The sequence below is a fragment of the Prunus persica genome, chromosome G4 (assembly GCF_000346465.2).
Source record: "Prunus persica cultivar Lovell chromosome G4, Prunus_persica_NCBIv2, whole genome shotgun sequence".
Classification (NCBI taxonomy): Eukaryota; Viridiplantae; Streptophyta; class Magnoliopsida; order Rosales; family Rosaceae; genus Prunus; species Prunus persica.
In genome coordinates this window covers 12460916-12485141 of record NC_034012.1, presented here as the reverse complement: position 1 = coordinate 12485141, position 24226 = coordinate 12460916, and the positions used below count along the sequence as shown (strand labels likewise).

The following is a 24226-nucleotide window of genomic DNA, read 5'->3' as shown; positions in this document are numbered from 1 at the left end:
CTCTCTAACTTCAGTCACACCCTTCATAAATAAATACAAGATATTTGTCACCAATATAAGTATATAAAGCTTGTTAGGGTTGTAAGAATATGATGGTTTGAGAAAAAAGTCTAACTAGGGTTGCAGGAACATATGTGGGGTGTAGTGAACAAATTTAATTTTTATTTTAAATGTTTTTTTGTCCTTAACGGTAATTATGTACAAGAGTAAAATAAGGTTGGAAAGAGCAAATAATGGGGTGTCAATAAAATTATATTTAAAATTAATATAGGTGAAAAGAGCAAATAATGGGGTGCCAATAAAATCACTCAATTAAAAAAAAGAAAAAAAAAGAAAAAAAAGAGGTATTGGCTGTAGATGGAGGAGTACTTATAAGGGTGGAAATACAAATATCTAATTAATAAATTAACAGGCACTATAATCCTGTACTCTAAATATTTTGCAACAAAAAAAATTTAAAATTAGGGATTTTGGCTTAGGCTCACGTGAGACAGAGAGAAAGGGTGTAGCCCGTTTCACTGAAGTTCTTCTCCGTAACCACCATAGAGCGTTCTTCTGTTTAGTTCAGGGTTCAAATAAGGTTTCTCTAGGGTTTTAGTCTCTGTGTTCCAAGGCCAGCTTTCCATCTTTGGTTTTGCTCGCGCTGTAATCTCACCATCAAAGGAGGGCTTTGGCATTCTATTGGGCAGTTAAGGAATAGAATACCAACTCGACATCGTTAAGGTTTGGTCACTTTGATTTTTTGATTATTTATCTTTTGTATTGTTCAATTTTAACGAGCAAGTTGCTGCTCAAAGTTAGGGTTTTGATTCAATTTGTAGACTTGACTTGTAAAGATTGATATTTGGAAACTACCCAAGAATAAATGTTACTGTTCTTCAACATTTTTAATTATAGAATTTCATTAATTCCTTTCCCTCTATCCAAATGCACTGTAATTATATTTTCGTACAGTCTATCTGGAGATGGTTATAACTTATATATTTGTTGTACCTGCAATTCCATAGCTTAATAGATACCGAACGTTTGCACACTGACAAACTAAAACTGAGTCTTTTTGCTACCTTGGCAGTTGATTTGTGATTGTTGCTTCATATTATTCAGCATGTCGTCCCTAAGGAATGCTATTAGCAGGCGGGCTCACAAGGAGCGAGCTCAACCGTGAGCAACCACATTCCCTTTGCTGTTAAGACTTTCAGAATGTTGTTTTGCATCAGATCATGGGAATTATGTATTTTGTTGTTTAATTTTTTGTTAGGGAATCGAGGAAAAAATTTGGGCTTCTTGAAAAGCACAAAGACTATGTTGAGCGTGCAAAAGCATATCACAAGAAGGAGGAGACTTTACGGGTAAAATTGTGGTGACTTTGTTGCTTGTCTCCTTGGATTTCATCATTTTTCTATAATCGTGTAATATAACTTCCAACTATGTCTCATCTGCCTTTTCACTCAACAGAGACTGAAGGAGAAAGCAGCCTTTAGAAACCCAGATGAGTTCTACTTCAAGATGATCAAGACTCGAACTGTTGATGGAGTCCATAAATTAGAGTAACAGAACTCTGTATAATGCTTCTTTATCATTTTTCTTTGGCACTTGCTTCTCAAATGACATAGCTTGTTGCTACAGGAGTCAGGCAAACAAGTACACTCCAGAAGAGCTCTTACTTATGAAGACCCAAGATATTGGATACATACTTCAGAAAGTTCAGAGTGAGAAAAAGGTTATTAATGCTGTTACTAAGAAGCTATGGTTTATCAAGTGGTTTTTTTAGTTTACCCTGTTGGTTATAATTATGCTGTTATCCAATGCAGAAAATTGAAAAGTTGACTGCGACGCTCCACTCTCTTGATAATCGGCCTTCAAGTAGACACGTTTACTTTGCTGAAGACAGGTTTGAGCTTCATCTGCTTTTTCTGTCTTTGGAAAATCAAAATTATATCTGAATAAGTGGATTGCTTTTTAATGTTTTAGTTTTTCTTATTGTTGTTGTTAGTTGTAACCAGACTTAGATATGTTGGAGAGACCATTTTCTGTTTCTTGTCATTTTTAGGGAGACTTTCAATTACACCCCTTGAGGTTTGGCCTAATTACAGTCAGACGCTACATGTTTCATTTACACCCGTTTTGCCAAATATATTGTTTTTGAACGTTTTTTTTAAAATATATCTTATCTGGTTATTTCCTTTTGTTTGTAGGGAGGAGGCTAAAGAAATTCATTCACGTTCAAAAAGTGGAACTATGCCTGCTTCTGAGGACATTCCTGATCATATAAAAAGGTACAAACAAAGTTTTCAGTGTTAGGGGACAGATTGATGAGTTATGTTTATTATTGAGGTGGTCTGTTGGTTTTTATCAGTTTAAGAATCTATTATGAATGTCTGTGCATTACAGTATCGTATAAACAAATGCCTTTTGATTTGGTTGATAGAATTTTGGCATATTTTTCAATCAAGGGGTAACTGTGCACTGATTGGTTTGTACTTTTTTTTTAAACGCCATAACATTATTTTGTGAGACAAATCGAATAATCCCTCAGAATATGAATAGGACTTAGAAACTTCGTCATAATGGAAAGGTTTAAAGCAAAACTATTCTCTTAATATCTAGTTCAATGGATGCAATTTGGCTTTTTATAGTTGTTATTGTTATTTGTCAGTACGTTAATTGACCTGAGAGGATAAGCGAATCTTATTGGTCACAAGTAGATTGCTGAAGTTTTCTGTATTTTTAACAAATGGGATGAACTGCCCTTTGCTGTTATGTCAACCACAAACCAATTCTTTTGCATCTCCGGCCGCATTACGTGGAAAAGACCTGATTATAGGCTGGATTTTTCAAGTTTGATTTTAAAATTTTAAACTACAAGTTGGTTCGAGGCCCTACTATCAGGTGCTAGTTGGAGTTGAGAAATTTGGTAGTGTAATAATCTCTCTTGTAAATTTTTTTGTTATGATATCTTAAGTTTTCTTTTCTTCTATGCCATTTTATCTCCTGAATTCTAGGTAGATGACTCATGCTTTAAGAAATTCTTGTTATCCTTCTGTTTCATAAATATCATGGTAATCTACCTTTCAATGGTGGATGTGATGCACACTTCTTCCTTCCTCTTTCCATTTTTGTCCTGAATCCTAGGTAGCTCACTCATGCTTTAAGAAATTCTTATTATCCTTAAATTTCTACAACATCATGGTATATTACCTTTAAATTGGTGGAGTGATGCACACTTCTTCCTTCCTGTTTCCATTGTCGCACTGAATTCTTGTGGAATGATATTAGTCTTTTGGTTAAGTCTTATATTCTTTTGTCTTCAATGTGCAGGAAAACAGCTGCTTCCTACAGAGAGCTAGAAGCAAGGAGGAATAGAGTCAATGAGTTGGAGAAAATCTATACGGATATGGCAATGCAGAAGGAATTACAGGTATTGACATCCAAATTTCTTTTTCGTACATCTTGTTCTTATGTTGTGCATGGAAAATGTTGAAAAAAAATTCCATCTAAATTAACAGAAAAAGGGAAGAAAACGCAAACTGCGGGAAGATGAGATTGTCTGCCCAACATCCAAACCTGTATTCAAGTGGCGGGCTGAGCGTAAGCGTTGAATAGGTAGGTGTTGATCAATGATTAGCTTCTTTTTGTGTCTAGGTCTTTTTGCTTATTTCTCAGCTTAAAAGTGTGTACTTCTTGGTGCTATGAAACTTGCATACTCCAGTCTGCATGTTTGTGTGATTTTGCAGGAATGAGGCTGCGCAACTGATGTCCGGCCCTCCAGAGAAGTATGGACCTGATGTAATGCGACTTTTCATGTAACTGGAATTTTGAGCTACATATGAATTTGTACGATTGATATGGTCATAGATTAATACATAATTGCATTTTTGTGACTCTGCCAGTCCGAACTGTGGCGTCGTTTTTAACAATACTAACAAGCAGTCTACCGTCATTTTTGAGATTTTGCTGGTTGACATAATCAGCCATAGTAACTTGTATTTCAATTCAGAACAGTCGGTTTCAATATCATTTATTAATTTTTCAAATTGTGAATCCAGTTGGAGTAGGATATTAAACTGATATCATCAGACACGCGTGGCAACTCTCTCTACTCTACCAGGCTTTGCATAAGTGGTGTTTCAGTGCAATTTGGTAGACATAATACTGGCTTTCCATAGTTTTTATTTTTTTTGTCAAGGATACGATAGCGTAACTGCAAGACTTAGGACCAGACAATATATTGGGGTCTATATCATAGTCCCTTTTTATTTTTTAGTACAAGTGATTGGGGAAGGGGATTTTACACAAATATTCATTGAGCGCGTGAGGATTTCAAACCTTTGCCAACATGGATGGAGGTGGAAGGGGCTCAACTAGTGTTAGACAACATGAGTTCGTAGTTAAGTTTATTGTACTTGTGCCCCAATTCTTGTCATATACGACAGTACATCGACTAAAATGAGAGTTCTGTCAGATTTTAGACACAAACTAATGTAATAGATGATGCAATTATATTTCGATTCGCAAAATAAATGAAGTTAAAAGTAACGTGCGTGGATAAGGAATTACATAACTAAATTACCTACCAACAAAAACAACTTCGGCCGGGGTCGCTTTCATAGCAAAATAAACATCAGATTAGGTACGCATAATTTTCTTACCCAAATAAAGGATAACCGTAGAGTGAAAACATTTTCTAAGCATATGTTGGGGGAAAAGGATCTGCCTCTTGCTTTCCGCATTTCTCCAGGTGTTGGAACACATAATGAAAGAGTAAAAGATCAGAAAACAGTACATAGCAGAAGAATCATATGATGCTCAAATATTGAAGCACTGTCATTAAGTATTTAAACCCACAAAGAACACGTTCAAAAAATAAAGGCCCAAAAATATAAAATAGGAAGCAAAAGAAGTTCCCACAATCTCTTCTATTAAGAAGCTAGTAGAAGATGATTATATTCACAAACACTAATACCTACAACCCTAACTCTACCCCAACTACAATTCCAGAAACAGAGACTCAATAATCTACTTGAACCTACTAGAGGAAACTAAATCTGAATCAAGCACATTGACCCCCCCATTGGCATTTCTCTTCAAATTTAAGAGTCATCATCACCGCCTACGTTCTTGGATGAGGTCCCGGCCTTCTTTGGGAGCAGAAGGTTGTGAATGTTGGGCATGACACCACCATTAGCAATTGTAACATCACCAAGAAGCTTGCTGAGCTCCTCATCATTACGCACAGCAAGCTGAATGTGGCGTGGCACAATTCGAGTCTTCTTGTTGTCTCTTGCTGCATTACCAGCCAATTCCAGAACCTGTAAAATCAAACAGAATTAAACAACATTAGAATAAAAGCCTCAACTTGTGGACAGAAATCAATTAACACACAAAACCATACCTTTACCAAGAAAATATCCTAATTTGGAAGGACACACCAATTCAATAGCGTTGACATCTAAAATGGAAGTGAAAACACATCCAAGAACCAACACTAATTTTTCATTCCTATGACTTACCCAAAACACCAATTCCACAAACATGCCTCATACATTAAAATGAAGACTCGAACAAGAATAAAACAGTTCAAATGCAAAGGGCCGATATTAATTCAACCCTATTCGACAGTTGAAAGATTTTCAGTGCTATTAGCCTAAAAGATAAATAAAAAAACTAAAAAAATGAAGCAATTTAAAAAAATCCAAGATTTCTCAATATTACAGACAGAAACATTCATATCATAACTTGAAAATTACCAGACAATGAAATCGAATTCAATTCAAAGCCCCGTACTTTAAAGAAAGAAATAATCAAATTGGTTAACCAAAAAATAATAAATAAATAAAAATTATTTAGGAAACAAACTAGATCCAAGATCTTAACATTGGCTCGATACGACCAGTTGAAGCAAAATTACCTCCTTTTCACAGTTTTCTTAATGTTCAATTAACCAATTTCCACACTCATACAAACTTACGAAACAATCTTATTCCCAATTCGAAACCCTAACCCTAGATTTACAAAATGGGAAGAGAGAGATATTCATGCACGTACAAATATAGAGGGAGAAAGGGGTTGAGAAAGAGGAGTATACCTCAGCAGCAAGGTATTCAAGGACCGCGGCGAGGTAGACCGGAGCTCCAGCACCGACTCGCTCGGCGTACTTTCCTGCCTTCAAGAACCGGGCGATACGACCGACCGGGAATTGCAGACCTGCCTTGCTCGACCGAGAAGTGGCCTTTTTCGCGGCCCCGGATCCTATAGCCTTGCCTCGACCCGCCATTGATGGACTTCCAGGAACAGATTAGAGAGAGAGAGAGAGAGAGAGAGAATGAAAAAGAGGAAAAGAATTAGAAGCAATGGAGAGAAACAAAGTGTTTGGTGCTATGGAGCAGAACTGAAACGCGTTTTGGGTATTTATAGTCGCTGGGATTTGAATCTGAGCCAATGGGCTGAAGTACGCGGATCGAGATCAACAGCCGTTGATTAACATGAGAAGGGACGGTAGAGATTGGTTGATTGAAGTTTGTAACTTTTTGTTCTGTTAGATTTGGTGAAGTGACGAAACTAACCTTGTCTTTTCTGTTCATTCGTGTTGACTTGTTTTTGCGCAATTAAATTTTGACTTAGGTTTGTATGCTTTCCATTGCCCCCCTTGCTTGCATAATTGCATAAATGCACTTCTCCTTTGAAAATGTTACAAATTACAATGGAGAGTACCGCTCATTTGCCATAGCAAAGGGGAAGGGCAGGTAAGCGCAGTTACTGTTTACGTAAATAATATCTGTCCTAGCAATTTTATTTTTATTTTTACTTTTTCATCCATTACCATAACATCTCAAAGACAATTACTATTCACATGTGATTAATTTTATTTATACATATAAGATTAATAAATAAAAAATTATTACATATTTTAATTAAAAAAATTCTTTTTTTTTTTAAATAAAAAAAATTTTGAGCGGCGTCAGCGCCCTCAGGCAGCAAACAATACACACATATTGGTGTGTAAACACACAATACAAATCTGATTTGAGGTAATAATTCTCCATATAACCGAGAGGCCCGAATGAAATTCGTGCATACAACCATGATTCTCCACACAATACAAATCCGGTTTGCTCAGCATTCATGCTCCGAGAGCATGTCTAGTGGGAGCCAAATGGCCGAGGCCATGACTGTTTTCAGGCTCAAGTTAGAAAATGGGTTCCTAATGAGAGTAGATAACCTAGGCTACTTGGAGCCCATGCTCCATGAAGGTCAATTCCAGCCAAACCCACACTCCCGGCCCAGTGATGGAGTCCACACACAAGTGGAAACAGGGAAAAAAAAAAAAACTGTTTCTTACAGCACTCAATTTCGCTGTTTCTATTATTCACACAATTTTAGTTTTCACAAGCTCATCATTTTTAATATTGTGAAATGTATATGGCATGTCAATTTGATAGTCACATTCGTCTAAACTACAAAGGTACTTATAACGTGAGTTGAGATTATTGGTCTACAAATCAAAGCCATTTTTCATTAAATTAAACTCCGTTGGCCAGCATGCGAGTATTTTTAAAAAATGATCATTTGTTGTGATGGAGAAATTTAAAATTGATTTATTTGCTGTAATGGCTTCCCCCCATAGTGGTTCTACTGATACGATGACAAGAAATGTTGGAGGACACCAAAAATTATGTTGAACATAATGGAGTTACGTAACTAGTACTAGGTGGACTAGATGAGGGAAAGCAAAGAAATGCAAGACCAGCCTTGTAGCCCTAATCATCTAACCAATTTGCATTGAATATGAACTTCTATGTCTCATTGATATGGTTTCTAGAGGTGACAGGGAGTCTAGCTCGAAGTCTGGATTGGTTGATCCTATAATTTTTTTAGCAGAAACAAAATGTGAACATATCTCATAAAGCATATCGTTAATTCATATTATCAACTTTTCTCACTTCATTTTACTAATAAAAGTCCACAAGAAGAAAAGATGAAAAACTGTTCCCATTTTGTTTCCTAGGCTAGGAGTAAGGGATATTCTGTTTCCTAGGTAGCTGCTTTGTTTAGAAAAAAGATTTGTTTTTTGGGCCAACATATAGATGGTTTAGGAGTTCATGTTCATCTTCATTGTGCCACTAGCACCTATAATGGGGGCCTATAAGTCCAGGTGACCAGTGGTGGATCTACCTAAGGCCCAATGAAGGCTATTTCCCCTACTCACCTTTCTTCTATTCATGAAGTCTTTAGAATCTCCATTGAAGCTCTACTTAAGTATGCTGCAATGGGGCAAGGTGATTGATAAAAGTCTTATGAGAGAACATGGAGGGGCAAAGTTGACATACCAAAACGAGTTCGCTTTGGTTGTCACTTAAATCAACCATAATTACTAACACCCAACATTCTCATCTCCAAGTTGTTTTGGTCTCTTCTCCTTGTTACTTCACCATTTTATGGCTGGAAAATGTTACTAAAACAACCAAAATTTCCTAAAATTTCGTTGGCTCTTCTTCTTGTTACTTGTATATAATTCATCCATGTTTGAAGTGGATTGAGTTTTGGACTTTTTAGTTCTATTGTGGAATCTTCAGTATTCATGTTATAAAAAATTGTTATCTGCTTTAGGCATGAACTTTATAAAATTTTGAAGTATGTTAGTGATTTAAATTAAACTACTACATTTTGCCCTCAACAACAAAAATTTCTGGATCCGTCCCTAAAGGTGACTCGAGGGTGGTTGAGCTACAAAATGTCTCAATTCTAAAGAGAGCCTGTAGACCATAAGAGCACTTCCACCTCTCCAATTTTGCCGGTCTAAGCTCCAAAAACAACCCCCACAAAGGAAAAGTTGTCATGACAAAAAGTGGATCCACCAAACTGGGCAAGTTTGAAGTCAAGACTTGCCTGGGCAAGTTGACGTCAACAGCCAATTTAAATAACAAAAAAATTTATAATAAAAAAAACATAAAAATTCGGAATTTTTTTTCCTATAAATACCTAGCCATGTTCTTCACTTCCTACACTAAAATCCATACAAATCCCTATCCTCATATCTCATGTAAATAGTGGTTGCTCTTGAGTTGCCATAACAATGGAAAAAAATGGCTAGGACAGTCACCATTCACATGAATAGTGTTTATCCTTACTTGTCCTTATCCTTTGTCATGGCACAATTGGACGTAAGTGCTCTAAAGCACTTTCATCAATTATTAGAAGCACCGAATCATTGGCTTGAGAAGGCATGATGTTGGAGAAGTTCTCTCCCAGACTTGCTCCATCCACCTATTTTAAACATTTTGGATAGTCATTTGGTTGATAAAAATATATACGTGGATAATGCACTGCACGGTAGCTTGAGTTTTTTGTTGTTGTATGGTTTAATCATGTAATATTAACATTTAGTTTTGGCTGATGGCCCCTCTTCACACGAGGAGGAATTAGGTTTTCAAAGCTGAATTAAATAGTTGAAGAAGATGAGTGATGAAAGCTAATAATGATATTTCTCTTTGCGAAAACCCAAAGTTAACAAGAAAAACACTTGTGTTTTGAAGTTTGGGTTTCATTAATGCTTCTTACAAATCCAAGGATCAAATCAAGTTTAGGTTCCACTGTCCAAGAAGAAAAAAGGTTTGCCTTCCAAGATCATCGGTGCTCATCTTCTTTTATTTTTGTTGGTGCATTTTGTTTCTTTGATTCCCACTGCTGGAGAATTGGTTTTTTTTCATGATTTAGAATGGTCCATTTGGAACAAGAGCATTCTGGTTTTGTATATTTTTAAGTTGACAACTTGCCTTAATGTATTCCATCACCACCTACACTTGCTTAAAAATTCGCTATCATTAATTTCACAAGTCTAGAAAGCCTAAAATTGAAGAATGTTACTAATTACATAAAATCCTAGAATCGTCCTACACTCATTCTATATTGTCTATTTCAAGTAATACATATCATTGAGTGAATCTGCCTACACTAGAAATGATATTGACACCTTGTACTTCGAAAATCATCATAAATCCAATTCAATTTAATTGGCCCCAAAATTTAACATTGTTACAGAAAACACAAATAGTAAATTTATACCTTAAGATTTATTTATTAGAATTAGGTGTGGACATGATACGGATCACCACTTATACACATTTCAGTTTTTGTTTTCATTGCAGTTCATTATTTTAAGCGCCTACCTTTAATTAGAATCACAAAACGCACATTCAACACAAAAACTTCTATTATCAATATTTCAAACAATAAACAAAAACTTCAACTTGGTTGAATATTTGGGTAATAGAACATAGTAGTGATAAGGCAAGATTTTTCACATGCTTCTTTGCCATCTTATTGCAAGAAAGACGTGTATATATATATATATATATATATATAAGCACAAAAGAATGAAATCATAGATTACATCTAATCTTATCATTGCATACAATGCATGTATATTTTTTGTCTTTGACTTGAAACCAATGAGGCCTGCAATGTTCACATCTAAGTAATACCCACTCTGTAAGGTGAACTCAGGTTGCTTATGAAATATGCACCCATTAGAGAACGAAAGTAAGAAAAAAAAACATATTAAAACCCTAGGAATTAAAAAGAAAGGGAAGAATGAAACTGATAGAAATCAACCTAATATGTCATTTACTTGAGTCTTGTGCCATCTTGAGAGTGCTTCAATTGATCCAACAACAAAAATTGAAGAACAAAAGGAAGAGAAGGAGAAGAGTGTGACCTCTGGCTTGGAGAAAGCGAGAAGATTGAAGGGCAGAAAGACTATGGAGAAGTAGTGTGAAAATATTTCGGGTTATTTTTGGAATTTTAAAATTTTCATTAAACTTCAGCGCCTCCCAGACTAAATTTTCACATAATTCAAAACTGAAAACAACTAGCTGCTTTTCCTAATTGCTTTCCCTTACAGTAATTACTTACAATAAATTTTTACATGTTTTACTAAACCGGCTGGCCTTTTAAAAATTTCAAAACAATCACTTATGGACCTAAATAAACAATGCTTAACGAGCACTCAAAATAGTTTCTCTAGTATCAAACAATGAAGTTCCGATAAAAAGGATTTATCTAAAAATCACATGTAGTCTATATTACTAGGCACATAACATGTACAAACACATCATTTGATGAATATTAATATGAAGACTTTACCTTTTTCTAGATCATTTTAATATGAAGGGTTTACCTTTTTCTTGCTCATTTTAATATGAGGATTTAGGTGTTGAACGTTAAACTTAACGTGTAACCTTTAATCTGAAAACAAGGTGTGGAGTTTCTTTTTACTGGTGGTGGCAGCTTGGAGTTTCTCTTTGGTTGTGACGGCTAGGTTTCCTGTGTTTTATTTTATGTATTTTATATTTAATGTGGGCTTTATGCTGAATGCGGGCGTAATGCCTCTTTGTGGGCTTTATGCCTTTATGTGGGCTAAATGCTTTTTTGTTGGCTTTTGACATTTTAGTTTTTGACTCGGGAACATGATCTTCATGCTATACTGTACTAGTTTTAGCTAGATTTGTTATTGCTTGTTTTCTTTTAGTTTTATGGCTGGTGCTTTTGCTTGTACGATTCTCTATCCCTTTGAGGGTTTGCAATGAATTGCAACTTGGACCAAAAAAAAAAAAAAAAAAAAAAACCAGGTCATAATCAACAAAACATTAGTGGATAATCATACTGTGTGAGAATGATTAACAAACTTTCTTTTCAGCGCTCCTCTAACTTTACCCAATTTTATTCCTTTTCACTTGGTGAACGCATCCGTAGGAAACTACGAAAATATGTCGTGTAATGTGATTCAATGGTTTTGAATAAGCCGACTCCGCTCCCTCATTACCCATTATGCATGTAAGTCAGAAGCTCTACTTTTACAGTGGCGATTGGACAAGGTGGGGACAAAATTTGGGCATTGTGCTTTGGATTTAATCCCTTCAATTACACCACTACCACAAAAAGAAAAAATCTTTCAGACGCAGAAACTGAAACAGGTTAAAAATTCAAATAAGATATGAGACAGATTCATGAGAATCCCTAATTAATGCCAATTCAGATTTCAGGGTTTAGTGTCTCTTTCTTTCACGTGTACCTTCCTCAGTAACGATGCCCATTTATTGGTGTTATTACAGAGCAAGGTTTTGGTAAATAGCGCAAAGATTCTCCATTTTTTTTGAATTTTCATGTGTCTTCTTGTTTTATAAATCAAAATGTCTTCTCTTGTTTATGGCTTTGAGACCACTTCTCTCTCTTCCTCTTTCCTGGATACCCATTTTGGAGATACTTCCAAAATGTGCTTCATTTGAATGACACTTTACAAAAGACATAATGGTACTTTGAATTTGAATTTATTATTTTTTTAAAATTGTATTCCTGGGTTTTTCATAAAAGTTTTTGACATGGGTTCTCTTTGATATCTAGCTTTTTGAATATTCTTGGATGAATTCTTGGTTGCTAGAAGTGGAAAGAAGTTAAAGTTGTGTGCCAAAATAGAAAGTTAATTGAAGAGAAAGTGATGGCAGCTAGCTTACTTTTTCCAGCTTTAATGCTGGTAGGAAGGATGTGAAATGGCAATGGAAAGTGATGACTTGCTTTTCAACCCAATGGAGAACACTTGAAGAATTCAAAGATTGTACTTTGTAAGGAGCTTTGGAGCAGCCTAGCCACTAGAAAAACGAGAACAAAAAAGGCAAAGGGGGGGATTAAATATGCCAACAGTGTGGTTCTCTCTGAAGAAATCTCTACACTGCAAATCAGAGCGATCAGAAGTTCATGATCCAAAGTCAAGGAGGCAGTTGAGCACAATCTTGACAAGAAAGGGAGGGAGGTCAGGCTGTTCAAGGTCTATAGCAAACCTCAAGGATGTGATTCATGGAAGCAAGAGACATTTGGAAAGGCCACCAAGTAATTGCAGCCCAAGATCTATAGGGAGCAGTGAGTTTCTGAACCCAATAACCCATGAAGTAATTTTGAGCAACTCGAGGTGTGAGCTCAAAATCACAAGCCTTGGTGAAGGAATTGGGTCTGGAAACATCAACAATGGTGGTGGTGGTTCAACATTTGTGGATACTCTAAGGCCAGGCACACCTGGCCCTGGTGGTCAATCAACAGTGCACTATTTTAATCCATCTTTTAGGACCTCATCAACTCCTCCAAGGAAAAGTCCTTTTCTTGCATCTGCAGATAATACAGAAGGGTCAGGGAAAGGTTCAGCTTTTCCTGGTAGTGGTGGAATTCGTCAGAGCAATAGGGTCTCCTTTGACACAGTCGCAGAGAACTCTCATGGTTCTTCTGCAATAACTTGTCACAAATGTGGTGAGCATTTTACCAAATGGGAAGCTGCTGAAGCACACCATCTCTCTAAACATGCTGGTAAGAAATCCCTGCTGAATAAAACTCTCATTTTGGGCAAATATTATTTGAAAATTGAAATGTTCTTCAGTTCGTTCAGAACCTTTCTTCTTCTTGTTTTCAAGTATTTGTTATTTTCAGTTTTCCTTATCCTCTTAGGACTAAATGTCTAAATTCTTATGACCACAAAAATATGAGCACTTTCTTCTGACCAAGAAAAGAGCAAATGTGAACAGAGTTCTCCTTATTACACATTGTAGATATGCATCTGTTTTACTTTTCCTTATCCTCTTTGGATCAAATTACTAATATTCTTCTGGCCACAAATATACGAGCACTCTTGTGTTTTTTTTTTTTTTTTTGTTTTTTTTTTTCTGACAAAGAAATGAGGAAGAGCGCAGAGAGTTCTTCTTATTTACATATTGCAAGTTTGAAGATGAGACCACTGCTTGAGACACTGGTGAATCTAGCAGAAACTTTATCTGGTTTCCTTTTGGTTCCCCAACAACTTAACATTCACTAAAACCTCAGTTTTTTGCTTGAATGATGACTTCCAGCATATTTAGTGTTCACCCAAATGTTTGGTCAATCACACTCTAAAATGGCTCTGATTCTATAAACTATCTTTGGATTCATCCAATGGTTACTTCAAATTTTAGAGTAGATTTCCCACTCACACTATCTTCATATCTGTGGCAGTTACTGAACTTATGGAAGGTGACTCATCTAGAAAAATTGTCGAAATAATATGCCGGACAAGCTGGTTGAAATCCGAGAACAATTGTGGCCGGATTGAGAGAGTGTTGAAAGTCCACAACATGCAAAGAACTCTTGCTCGATTCGAAGAATATCGAGAGATGGTGAAAATGAAAGCCAGCAAACTCCCTAAGAAACACCCTAGGTGCATTGCTGATGGGAATGAGCTTTTGAGGTTTTATGGCACCACTGTGGCCTGCTCCCTTGGTCTAAATAGTTCCTCAAGTCTCTGTGTATCAGAAAAATGCTGTGTTTGTAGGATCATAAGAAATGGGTTCTCTGCAAAGAAGGAGCTCAAGGAAGGGGTAGGTGTTTTTACAACTTCAACAAGTGGAAGAGCTTTTGAGTCCATTCAAATATTAGAAGAAGATCCCTCCATAAGGAAAGTTTTGATAGTCTGCAGAGTAATTGCTGGGAGGGTTCATAAGCCTTTAGAGAATATACAAGAAATTGCCGGCCAAACTGGGTTTGATTCTTTGGCTGGAAAAATGGGTCTTTACTCAAATATTGAAGAGCTTTATCTGCTCAATCCTCGAGCTCTCCTTCCTTGCTTTGTGGTCATCTGCAAACCCTGAAGAAACAATCCTTTTCTTATCTTTTTTGCTGAATTTTTTTTCTTAAAAAAAGGCTCAATGCATCTATATTTATGATGTTATGTGAATCCTTCCTGTTTTTTTTCTTTCTATTTTTTTTGGGTGAAGATATTTTCCCACTGATTTTTGGAAGAAAATTGATTCTTCTTTCAAGACTCCAAGTCACCTACCATTGTGTAAAAGTTGTGCATTTCAGTCTCAATTGTATCTCTGCCTCTTCAGTTAAGGTCTGTGCTATCAGTGCAACAATTTTTTTTTTTTTTTGGTGAAGAAATGAATATTTCTGCTGTTATTGCAACAACTGATAGAGCTTGCCAACAATGATCACTAAAACAATTGAATTATAAAAAAAAAATAGTTTGGGAAAAATAAACCATATATTAATCTGTAGTCTTGAAAGAAAAATCGCAGTTAATAATAGTGATTGAATTATTGAATTGTGTGCATGCTATTCTCTTGCCTGCATTAAAGGAAAGGTCAATGTCTATCAAAATGAGTAAGCATTCAACCCCAAGTGTGAACCTGAGCATCATCAATTTCAATAGTTCTTGGGGAAGGCAGAATATTAAATCACAAGTAATTAAAACTTCAAACCTTCAAAGATTGAAGCAAAATACCCAAGAGAAGAGAACAGAAAGCTTGCACTCTTTATGCTGTTTTATTGAGTCCTACAAGCTAAGAGCTACAGAGCTCAGAGACAAAGAACTTGCATTAGTAGAATAATTACTAAAAACTTAGATTCCTTCTAAATTTTAAATGGGACCATTATGGGTTTTTTAGTAGCCACTGGCATTGTGCAGAGGGACAAGGTTGTCATGTGGTCCTTGTTGGAAGGTTTATGTCATGTTAGTCCAAAATCAGAGGACAAAATTCAAGAAGGATTGCATGACATATGTTCACTGTCAGGCATTTGTTTTGTCTCTTCTATCCCTATCACTGTTTGAAGGTTTGATTGATATTTTTGTGTAAATCTTTTTTACTCTCTATTTTCAGATTTGATTTCTTTGGTGCCTACTGTTGGTGTAGGAGCAGCTAACATTCAAGATAAGGTCAGGGCTCGTATATCTCTCTATTTTAACTTTTGAATAATTCGCATAACGGTAGCACTTATAATATCACGTTACAATATTACGGCTACATTCAAGAAATTACCCATCTCTCTCCCTCTTCAAAAATGGTAGTTTTAATTGTTAGCTTTATAGTCTTTTAAGTGCATCTACCTTCGTCTAGGGACTATGGATTAAATTACCAGAACATTACGTACATGTCCTTACTGATACATCTGTACAGCTTTTAAGGCTCTGTGGCACATGCACCTCATAAATGAATGCTACTGCTCCTAAAACTTTTCTGAAATCATGATCTGAAGAAAATTGAATATGGTCTTATTCAATTTCAATTTCTGGCCTCAAAAAAGTTGCATTTGCAGATGATGATGAACTCAAATATTGAATATCTTTGTTTTATTACAGTTGACATTACTGCTTGACATAGACTCTTCACAAGAGGGCTGCCAATGGCTAAGCAATGCACCGATCATGTCAAGCTTCTGATTGTTATTTTATTATCAGGAAGTGGCAGAGATGAGGCTTCTGTTCTTCTGAGTAGAGACAAACAACTTGAAAATAACAATAATTAAAAGCAGTTAACAAGTAGTCAAAAATGTGTTTTTATTTATAAATGAAGTTTGACAGAGATAAGCAACCCAGTCTTTTAAGGATTAATATAATTAAATTTTAGTAATTCCTGAAAAAGTACTTTTAAAAAAAGGTTCTGGATATACAAAAAGCACTTGAATTTTTATTAAAAATTTATATTACTTCTTAATAAAAACACCACTGACAAAAGCAAATAACTTTATACAGAAGCATACTGGTGGTACCTACAACCCTATGACAAGTTCATTGAGCAAGCTTTGCATTAATTCTGCTTCACCTAAATATATGCGAACTGCAATAACTTCTCAAGCTTTCTGAATTATCCATAGTTCTTGCTGGACCATACGCTGGGCTTGGAGATATCATTTTCTACATTTGTGATTATTGTTAAATAATGACCACCTTAGTTTGGCTTCGTTAGGGTGGCATGAAATCACAGAGGAATAATGCTACATTTTTGCAACCAGGCCCACATCTTTGATTAATCATCAATAATGGCAATGAATTTTTATAAAATTGGATATAGGTAAACATGTTCATAGCATCAAATTTCGTTCATCATTGATGGGCACACTTAAAAAATTCCATAAAAAGTATACAGCCTAACTTGAACACCATTAACTTCAAAGAGAAGGCAGAAAGCCATAACCTAGACAAGTAGTAATTGTCTGATGGATAATATCTTCCAGTCCATGCTTGAAACTGAATCCCAAATCTGTTAGCTTCTTTGAAGAGATTTCTGAAGGCACTACATCATTAATTTCCTCCTCCATAAATCTGTATCAGTTAACATGAGTATTTTAGTCTTAATACATAAGCCATTTGATGAGGATCTAAGTTGGAGACTTAACTTGAAAATCACATTGTTTAAATACTTTAATAAAGCACATACTATGTTCTAAGCTCGCGGGACGGATAATACGATATACCATTTAGTTACATGGTATTTAACCTTGGTCATTTGAAAGGTTCAATTTTCGTCCGGCGGCTTAGAACATAGTATTTGAATTTGTTTATACTTAAACATATATGTCTACATCTATGACAGAGAAACTACCTGTTTGAATTTGAGCAAGGGTATGCCTGAGCTAGATACTTAACCAACTCAGATATTGGATAACTTTGGGCAGCGCATATGTAAGGACCTTCAGCTTTGGCATGCTCCATTAAAAATATGTGGGCACTGCATATATCTTCAACATGAACTAAAGCAATTGAACCCATTCTTGCATTTACAGCAGATAATATCCCATGGAATTCAGAGTCACCTACATAAAAGATCATATATCCACATGTTCAATTGTCTTCCTCTATCCATAATTCTTGTTTTATTTCTGAGAATGTGTCCCATGCATCAATCATAAGTTATATGCATTTTCATAGTAAAAGCTGAAACATAATTTAATTTTACATATTTATTGGGACATTTCAGAAAGATATCAGGGAAAATCAGGACAGATTTAAATAACATTTAGTTTGTGGTAGACTTGTGAAATTATGATATCACTCCATAATTGTGATGAATCACACCTAATTTTCTCATTTTAAGAGAATTCAGCATTTTAAGAAGCTATTAGTTTGCCATGTCCATGTATTTTTTATCTGCATGAGACAGGTATAGCAGAAGAACCACCTGTTATTGGTGACAAAAGAACTTGAATGCTTGATGGAACCTTGGAAGTGAGAAATGGACCTCCAACAGTACTTGTTATCACTGATACCAGATTAATGTCATTCTCATTTGCAAATCTAAATGCTGCTTCCTCTGTGAGAATCTTTGAAAGTACATAAACCTGTCAAAGAGTTTTTAATTATAAAATTTCTCATGTACAATAATAATTATTGAGTAGGCAATTTTGTAGTAAGCATAACGCATGAGAGGGAGAGGAAGCATTACCCATCCATTTGCTTTTTCACTCAAGACTTGATCAACTGGTGTTTGACAAGATTCATCAACAACAGCTCTTGCATTTCCCTTGCTGTCTTTGGCAGTGAGAGTGCTGATGGAAGAGGTGAGCACAACCCTTTTCACAGTTCCAGAATTCAGACAGGATTTGAGGAGATCCAAGGTTCCTTTGATTGCAGGTTCAATGATATTTGATTGCACATAACTCTCTTAGATGTCAAAGATTGAGAGCAACTTAATTAGTGTTATGCTCCACTAAATGATATTAAGGTAGCATTGTAGATTTACATAGTGATTACCAATGTTTTCTTCTACAGTAACACTGAATTCCATTGATGCTGCAACATGAAATACACCATCACAGCCCTTCACAGCCTTGTCGAAGCTTCCTTCCTCTCCCAAATCAGCTTGGAACAATCTCAACCGGTCAGTGTTTGTCCACAATGATAATAGGTGCAAACACTTGGCTGAGATGTTAGGTGGAACTTGATCAGCCTTATTAAAACATTCAGAATAACAAGAAGAGACAAAGCATGCTCATGAATTAAGGATTTCATTTTTTATGACAAAGAGGTATATAGAACAGAAATTGGTTGCATGATCCAATTCTTTTACTTTGTAATTCAGGACAGAAGTGTTTTCATTTCACCGCTAAAGTATTTTTACTTGTTCTGTGTTGCTGTCTCTACCAATGAACTAGACATCATACATGGAGTTTGATTCACATGGCTTTAATCTGTGAGCAAAGTGATCTGTTCTAATAATTTTCAACATAAGAAACATACCTTTTCCACCCCTCACCATTTTATCAGTTAATTTATTTTTTTGAAAAGAAAACTATCACTTAATTGAACTTCCATTTGTAGCAGTTCTGATCAAGGCAAATGAGTTTCGGCAGGCCAAACAGAAGCCCTCATCACCAAATAAGATGAAAATCACTGTCAAAAAGGTTGGACTGAGCAGTCCCATGGATTAAATCCAATTCCACCTATGAACTACACCTAAACGAAACAGACAAATCCAAATCTGCCATTATTTGGACCAAGTTACAAAATTGGGCTGAGCTGCTTCCTCAGTCCAATCTAGATTTGTTCCAATATTTCTTGGCCTAGATTAGCAGTCTATTGGATTGCTTAGGAGTTAGGTCAATGTTTAACCAGCCCAATAGGAATGGTTGTTGTAACTTGTAAACATAGTTGCCTTCATTTCAGATTAATTCTTAATAAAACCAAAATAGTCAGATTAATTCTTAATAAAAATAAATAATACTTAAGTGAGGGCATGTAACCAGTGATTGATGAGACTTGGGTGTTTTAAATTGTGCATATAAAGTCATCCTAACAGACAAAAAATGTAATTAGGGCCTTGACCTCACACCAACCAACATGTTCCAAACTATCCTACATTTCTATCTTATAAAGCAAAAGGCCAAAAATATATACTATTTAATTAATGTTTCCTTCGTGATGGGTGCCCATCACAGAAAAGATGCCATGGAAACTTAGATTCATGTGCTATATAGTTTGAATTTGAAACTATTAGTCTGCAAATCAAGACCCTTGTATACTAGGCTAAACCGTGTTTGCACAACTTGAGAATATTTTTGAAATTAAAGAGAATGATTGAGGTAACATTCTTGGTCTACAAATCCGAATCCCATAATTGGTTTAATGGTCAGACTTTTTCCTTTGGAAGACTAATTGAATTACAATTTATTGGGTGATTGGATACTCCAATTCTTTTCATTCTCCATGGTTAAATATTATAGTTTACAGTACATTGCAAAAATCCCACCATCACCTCCACATAAACCAATAGCAAACCAAGGAAATGATACACACATATCTTTGAGATTGACATCAAGTTTTTTTTAAATGCATGTAATTATCAAACTTGGTACTCACTTGACTTCTATATGCAGGGTGCTGACGATTTTTTTAAATATATTTATTTTTTAAAGCTAAGCCATCTTTGATTGAAAAGCCTATACCAATAATCTCAGAAGCTGATGCTAACTCAAAATTTTTGTGTGTCTAATATGCAACTATGGATGATTTTCTAGCTAAGCCATGTTAGACCAAAAAAAAATTATACAAATCACAGAAGCTAACGCTAACTCAGAGTAGTCCTTAATTTCTCTCTCTCTCTCTCTCTCTAGTTCAATTCATATCAACCATAAACACAAACAAATCAGAACAAAGAAAGCCATAAGTTTTTCTGCTTGGATGAAAAGAAAAACATGAAGAACCAAAACAAGCAAAAGTGAGAGGTTGGTGAGGTAACAGACCAGGATCACGAACTGTGGCATGAACCATGTGGCCTCTTTCCAAGAGGGTGTTCACCAGCCAAGACCCTATAAAACCAGTGGCTCCTGTCACACAGTAAGTTGCCATAGCTCCCTTTCTCTTGCCCTCCAAACCCACCATTCTTTAACTCAATGGAGGCTGCTGTTCTGGATACCCTTTCAGTGTTGTCTTTTTTTTTTTTTTTTTGGTCAATTCAGTGTTGTCTATGAGGGAATTTATTGGATGTTGTAATCATGTAGCTAATATAATATTCATTTCGCAATTGTATAATCAGAAACTACTAGACGATCGAGTACGCGTGTGAGAGTAATTAGTTCATGATTTGGAAAAGTTGAAAGCAAATATAACATGCCTGGCCTATATTTGGAATCTACATGTCTGGGAGATTTCTGTGTTTTCAATGCATGGTTGCCAAGTGTTAAATCGTCCATGAGGTTTTAGTGGGACACGCTTCAATTGCATAACTTTGGGTGGCGTTATTTCCACCACATTTGTAATTTTCCACCTATTATTTAATAATTTTTCTATTATGAATTCATCTTTATATAAAATTATTTTGGGAACAACTTTTAGGGCCCGTCTGGTAATGTTTTCGGAAAGCTATTCTAAGAATATTTTTAGATAATGAAAACAAGAAAACAAATTTACATTTTCAGGAAATGAAAATGCGTTTGGTAAATTAATTAGAAAACATCTTCAGAAAACGAAAACAATGAAAACGTGTCTGGTAATATAATTTGAAAATAATAATATGTGAGTTATTTTCAAGTGTATTTTTGCTAATTTCAGTTTTTTTAATAAAAAAATCTGCTATTTTTCAAAGATAAAAATTTATAAACAAAAAAAAAATGTATAAATTTAACAAATAAAAAATTCTAATGTTTTTTTTAAAGACAAATTATCTTATCTCATTCTTTTTTCTCTTTCGCTCTCTTTCTTCCTTTTCTTCCTTCCCAGGCCCATGCCCTTCTTTTTTCTCTTTTTCTTTTTCTTTTCCTATTTTCTTCTTCTAGTCCTTCCCGGACTGTTTCTTTTTTCTTTCTTTCTTCCTTTTTCTCTCTTTTCTCTTCTCTTCTTCTTCCTCCCTTAATTTTTTCTTTTCTTCTTCTTCCTCTCTTATTTTTTCTTTTCTTCTTCCTCTCTCTGATTCTTCCTCTTCCTCTTCTTCTTCTCTCTTCATACCCATCCTCTCTCTGTTTTCATTTGTTAATGGTTGGTGGTGGTTCGATAGGGTGGTGATGGTGGTTCGATTGGGTAGTGATCAAGGGCGGAACCAGGAATTTTTCAACGAGTGGGCTAACTAAAGTTATTAGCTTAAAATTTAATGATTATTTTTTTTTGGTACTTACAATTTCTATAGTCTTTCCCGAAATGAAGTAAACATTAAATCACATAAACCAAGCTAGTTCATAGCTTCATAAACTAATTTTCAATAAGTTATAACATAAACCAAATAGGGTTTAACACCATAATGGATTGAACATCTAAGGCTTTTTATCTAGATTGACCTTAGGTTCCTTCATGCATTCATATCATACATGAAAAGTTGTTTTATGTAAAAATATTGACTAAGTATGAAAAATGGATTTTTGGAATAATTATTTTCTCAAGATAATTTTTGGCGGCTTTTATTCCTCACACATCAAATAAGAAAACTTGATTTTATGGGATTTTAGTATGAAGTATATATTGACTTAATGAGCCATCATTTTTAGCCTAAATCGTATTTTGCACTAAAACTGATTTTTCATATTTTGATTTAGTGGGAATTTAATTTTCTAGTATTTTTATTTGAATCCAAATAAAGGGTACTTTCTTATTTACATTGTAAACTTAAGTAAATAGAGTAATATTACTCCATTTACTTAAATGTTGAAAATTGAAATAAGGTAATCTGTACAGTGCTGACTGGGCTAATATTGAAAATAAATTAAATATATAGGTTATACATATTTTTTTTCTTAAAAAACTACACTGGGCTACAGCCCACTGTACTTAGTGTGGTTCCGCCCTTGGTGATAGTGGTTCAATTGGGTTCGTGGCAGTTATGGTTTAACTGCTTTGGTGGTGATCATGCTTTGGAGGTGTCGGTGCGGCAAACTAGACAATGGGTTTGGATCTGGGGAGATGGGTTTCCACAGTGGTGCTCCTCAGTTGAATATATTTTTTTTTTGGGTCTAGTGCTTGATAAGTAAATCAAGATCTCATATATTTTAGAAGAAGAAGAATAGCTATGGAGAATTTCAAAGACAAGAATCGATGTTGATTGGAGAAAGAGATATGGAAAAAATGAATTATCGTATGGGGAAAACGAAAACGTTGAAAACGAAAACAACATAATATCGTTTTCAACTTTTGTTCATGATTTGGATTTGTTTTTGAAAAATATTTTTAGGGAAAACAAAAACGTTCCACCGAACAGGTATTTTCCAGAAAACAGGAAATGAAAACGGAAAACGAGCAGTGAAAACGATACCGAATGCGGCCTTAGTATCTAAAAAAAAAAATTAAAAATAAGGGTTGGGGTCTAATGGCCTCAACTTGCAGATCAGTTGTCTCATGTTAGAACCTCCATGACATCTTGATAGAGAAATTCCCCCGATAATTAATCTAAGCGTGAAGCCAATATACTTTGAAATATGTTTCCATGTAACAAGAAAAACTAAAACTAAAAATTTAAATAACAAGAAACATGAGAACTGAACAGAAACTTTTATTTAAACTAAAGTAATTTACATTGTAATTTTACAAGCAAAATAATAAGAAAACAACATACTCGTAACTTTTTTTTTTTCACAACAAATGTCCAAAAACTATCCACAACTCGTTCTTCTTGTTTCCAGGTCACAAACTAAACTTCAAATTCAAAACCTGCAATAGATTTAATAAGAGGTGAGCACTACATGCTCAATAGGAGTCCTATGTCTTATGTGATTAGTGAAATTTATAATGTATAATTTATGCAATGCTTGAATGAGCTTCATGCCCAACCCGTTAATCTATATAATAGGGCAAGCAAATTTGCATGTCCCATACCATGCATTTTACCACTGTGATTCCGAATGCCCCATTATATAAACTCACCCATCTCAATTATCCCATAATTCCCCTTTTGCTAGTCATCTTGTCTAAATCATTGATCTCCAAGCCCAAATCACCTAATCGACAATTATACCGCTGATATCCTAATCTACAATGCACACGGGCTCGCCTAAACTTGGTCCTTACAATGGTCAGACTCAACTACAGAAAAGATCCTTCCCATCACCCTCTTTTTTATAATTTCTTTATCAACCCAAGAATTCCAACCATCACTGATAACATATGAACATGTCAACATTAATCAAATTAGAATGATAATTGACAACATGTAAACACCCAAAATCAAGGATAATAATCAAATAATATTATCAAGCATAATATAATGTTCAGAAAATTTAATTAAATCAATTTATGTAAAGCCTCCCCAAGAAAAACCGCTACCTCAAATCCAAAGTACTGTATAACTCTTAGTCACAAGTCCAAACACCCTGAGCTTCTCCAAAATCTCACAACACTTTTTTTCTCACTTTTTTTCTTTTTCTACGAATTTTAGGAAACTAAAGCAATTTAAGTGAAGGAATATGATACAAGAACTATAAGGGAGTGCTATTTATAAGGTGCCAAAGTCGGCAAAGT

At 35.1% G+C, this 24226-nt stretch overlaps 4 protein-coding genes across 6 annotated transcripts; 2 read left to right on the top strand and 2 right to left on the bottom strand.

Annotated features, from left to right (window-relative positions):
• On the top strand, positions 440-4034 carry LOC18780708 (probable U3 small nucleolar RNA-associated protein 11). Of its 2 annotated transcripts, none has more exons than XM_020561904.1 (10): positions 440-723; positions 1073-1161; positions 1259-1349; positions 1456-1547; positions 1627-1720; positions 1812-1891; positions 2196-2276; positions 3319-3418; positions 3507-3603; positions 3710-4034. In XM_020561904.1, exons 2-9 carry the CDS (start codon positions 1106-1108, stop codon positions 3597-3599), a joined length of 687 nt encoding a protein of 228 aa, XP_020417493.1. In that variant the 5' UTR covers positions 440-723; positions 1073-1105; the 3' UTR covers positions 3600-3603; positions 3710-4034. The 2 variants fall into 2 exon arrangements, with proteins under 2 accessions (XP_020417493.1, XP_007211987.1); XM_007211925.2 differs by having other exon boundaries at positions 441-723; positions 3735-4034.
• LOC18778511 (probable histone H2A.3) lies at positions 4785-6387 on the bottom strand. Its single transcript, XM_007213914.2, has 2 exons — positions 6086-6387; positions 4785-5309 (listed from the first exon to the last, which is right to left on the bottom strand). Exons 1-2 carry the CDS (start codon positions 6272-6274, stop codon positions 5091-5093), a joined length of 408 nt encoding a protein of 135 aa, XP_007213976.1. The 5' UTR covers positions 6275-6387; the 3' UTR covers positions 4785-5090.
• LOC18778315 lies at positions 11971-14935 on the top strand. 2 transcript variants are annotated; one of them, XM_020563137.1, is made up of 3 exons: positions 11971-12309; positions 12400-13350; positions 14029-14935. In XM_020563137.1, exons 2-3 carry the CDS (start codon positions 12687-12689, stop codon positions 14658-14660), a joined length of 1296 nt encoding a protein of 431 aa, XP_020418726.1. In that variant the 5' UTR covers positions 11971-12309; positions 12400-12686; the 3' UTR covers positions 14661-14935. The 2 variants fall into 2 exon arrangements, with proteins under 2 accessions (XP_020418726.1, XP_007211726.1); XM_007211664.2 differs by having other exon boundaries at positions 11971-13350.
• LOC18780580 (dihydroflavonol 4-reductase) lies at positions 16818-20973 on the bottom strand. The gene is made up of 6 exons (XM_007211452.2): positions 20530-20973; positions 18542-18709; positions 18234-18451; positions 17970-18129; positions 17394-17604; positions 16818-17113 (listed from the first exon to the last, which is right to left on the bottom strand). Exons 1-6 carry the CDS (start codon positions 20666-20668, stop codon positions 16960-16962), a joined length of 1050 nt encoding a protein of 349 aa, XP_007211514.1. The 5' UTR covers positions 20669-20973; the 3' UTR covers positions 16818-16959.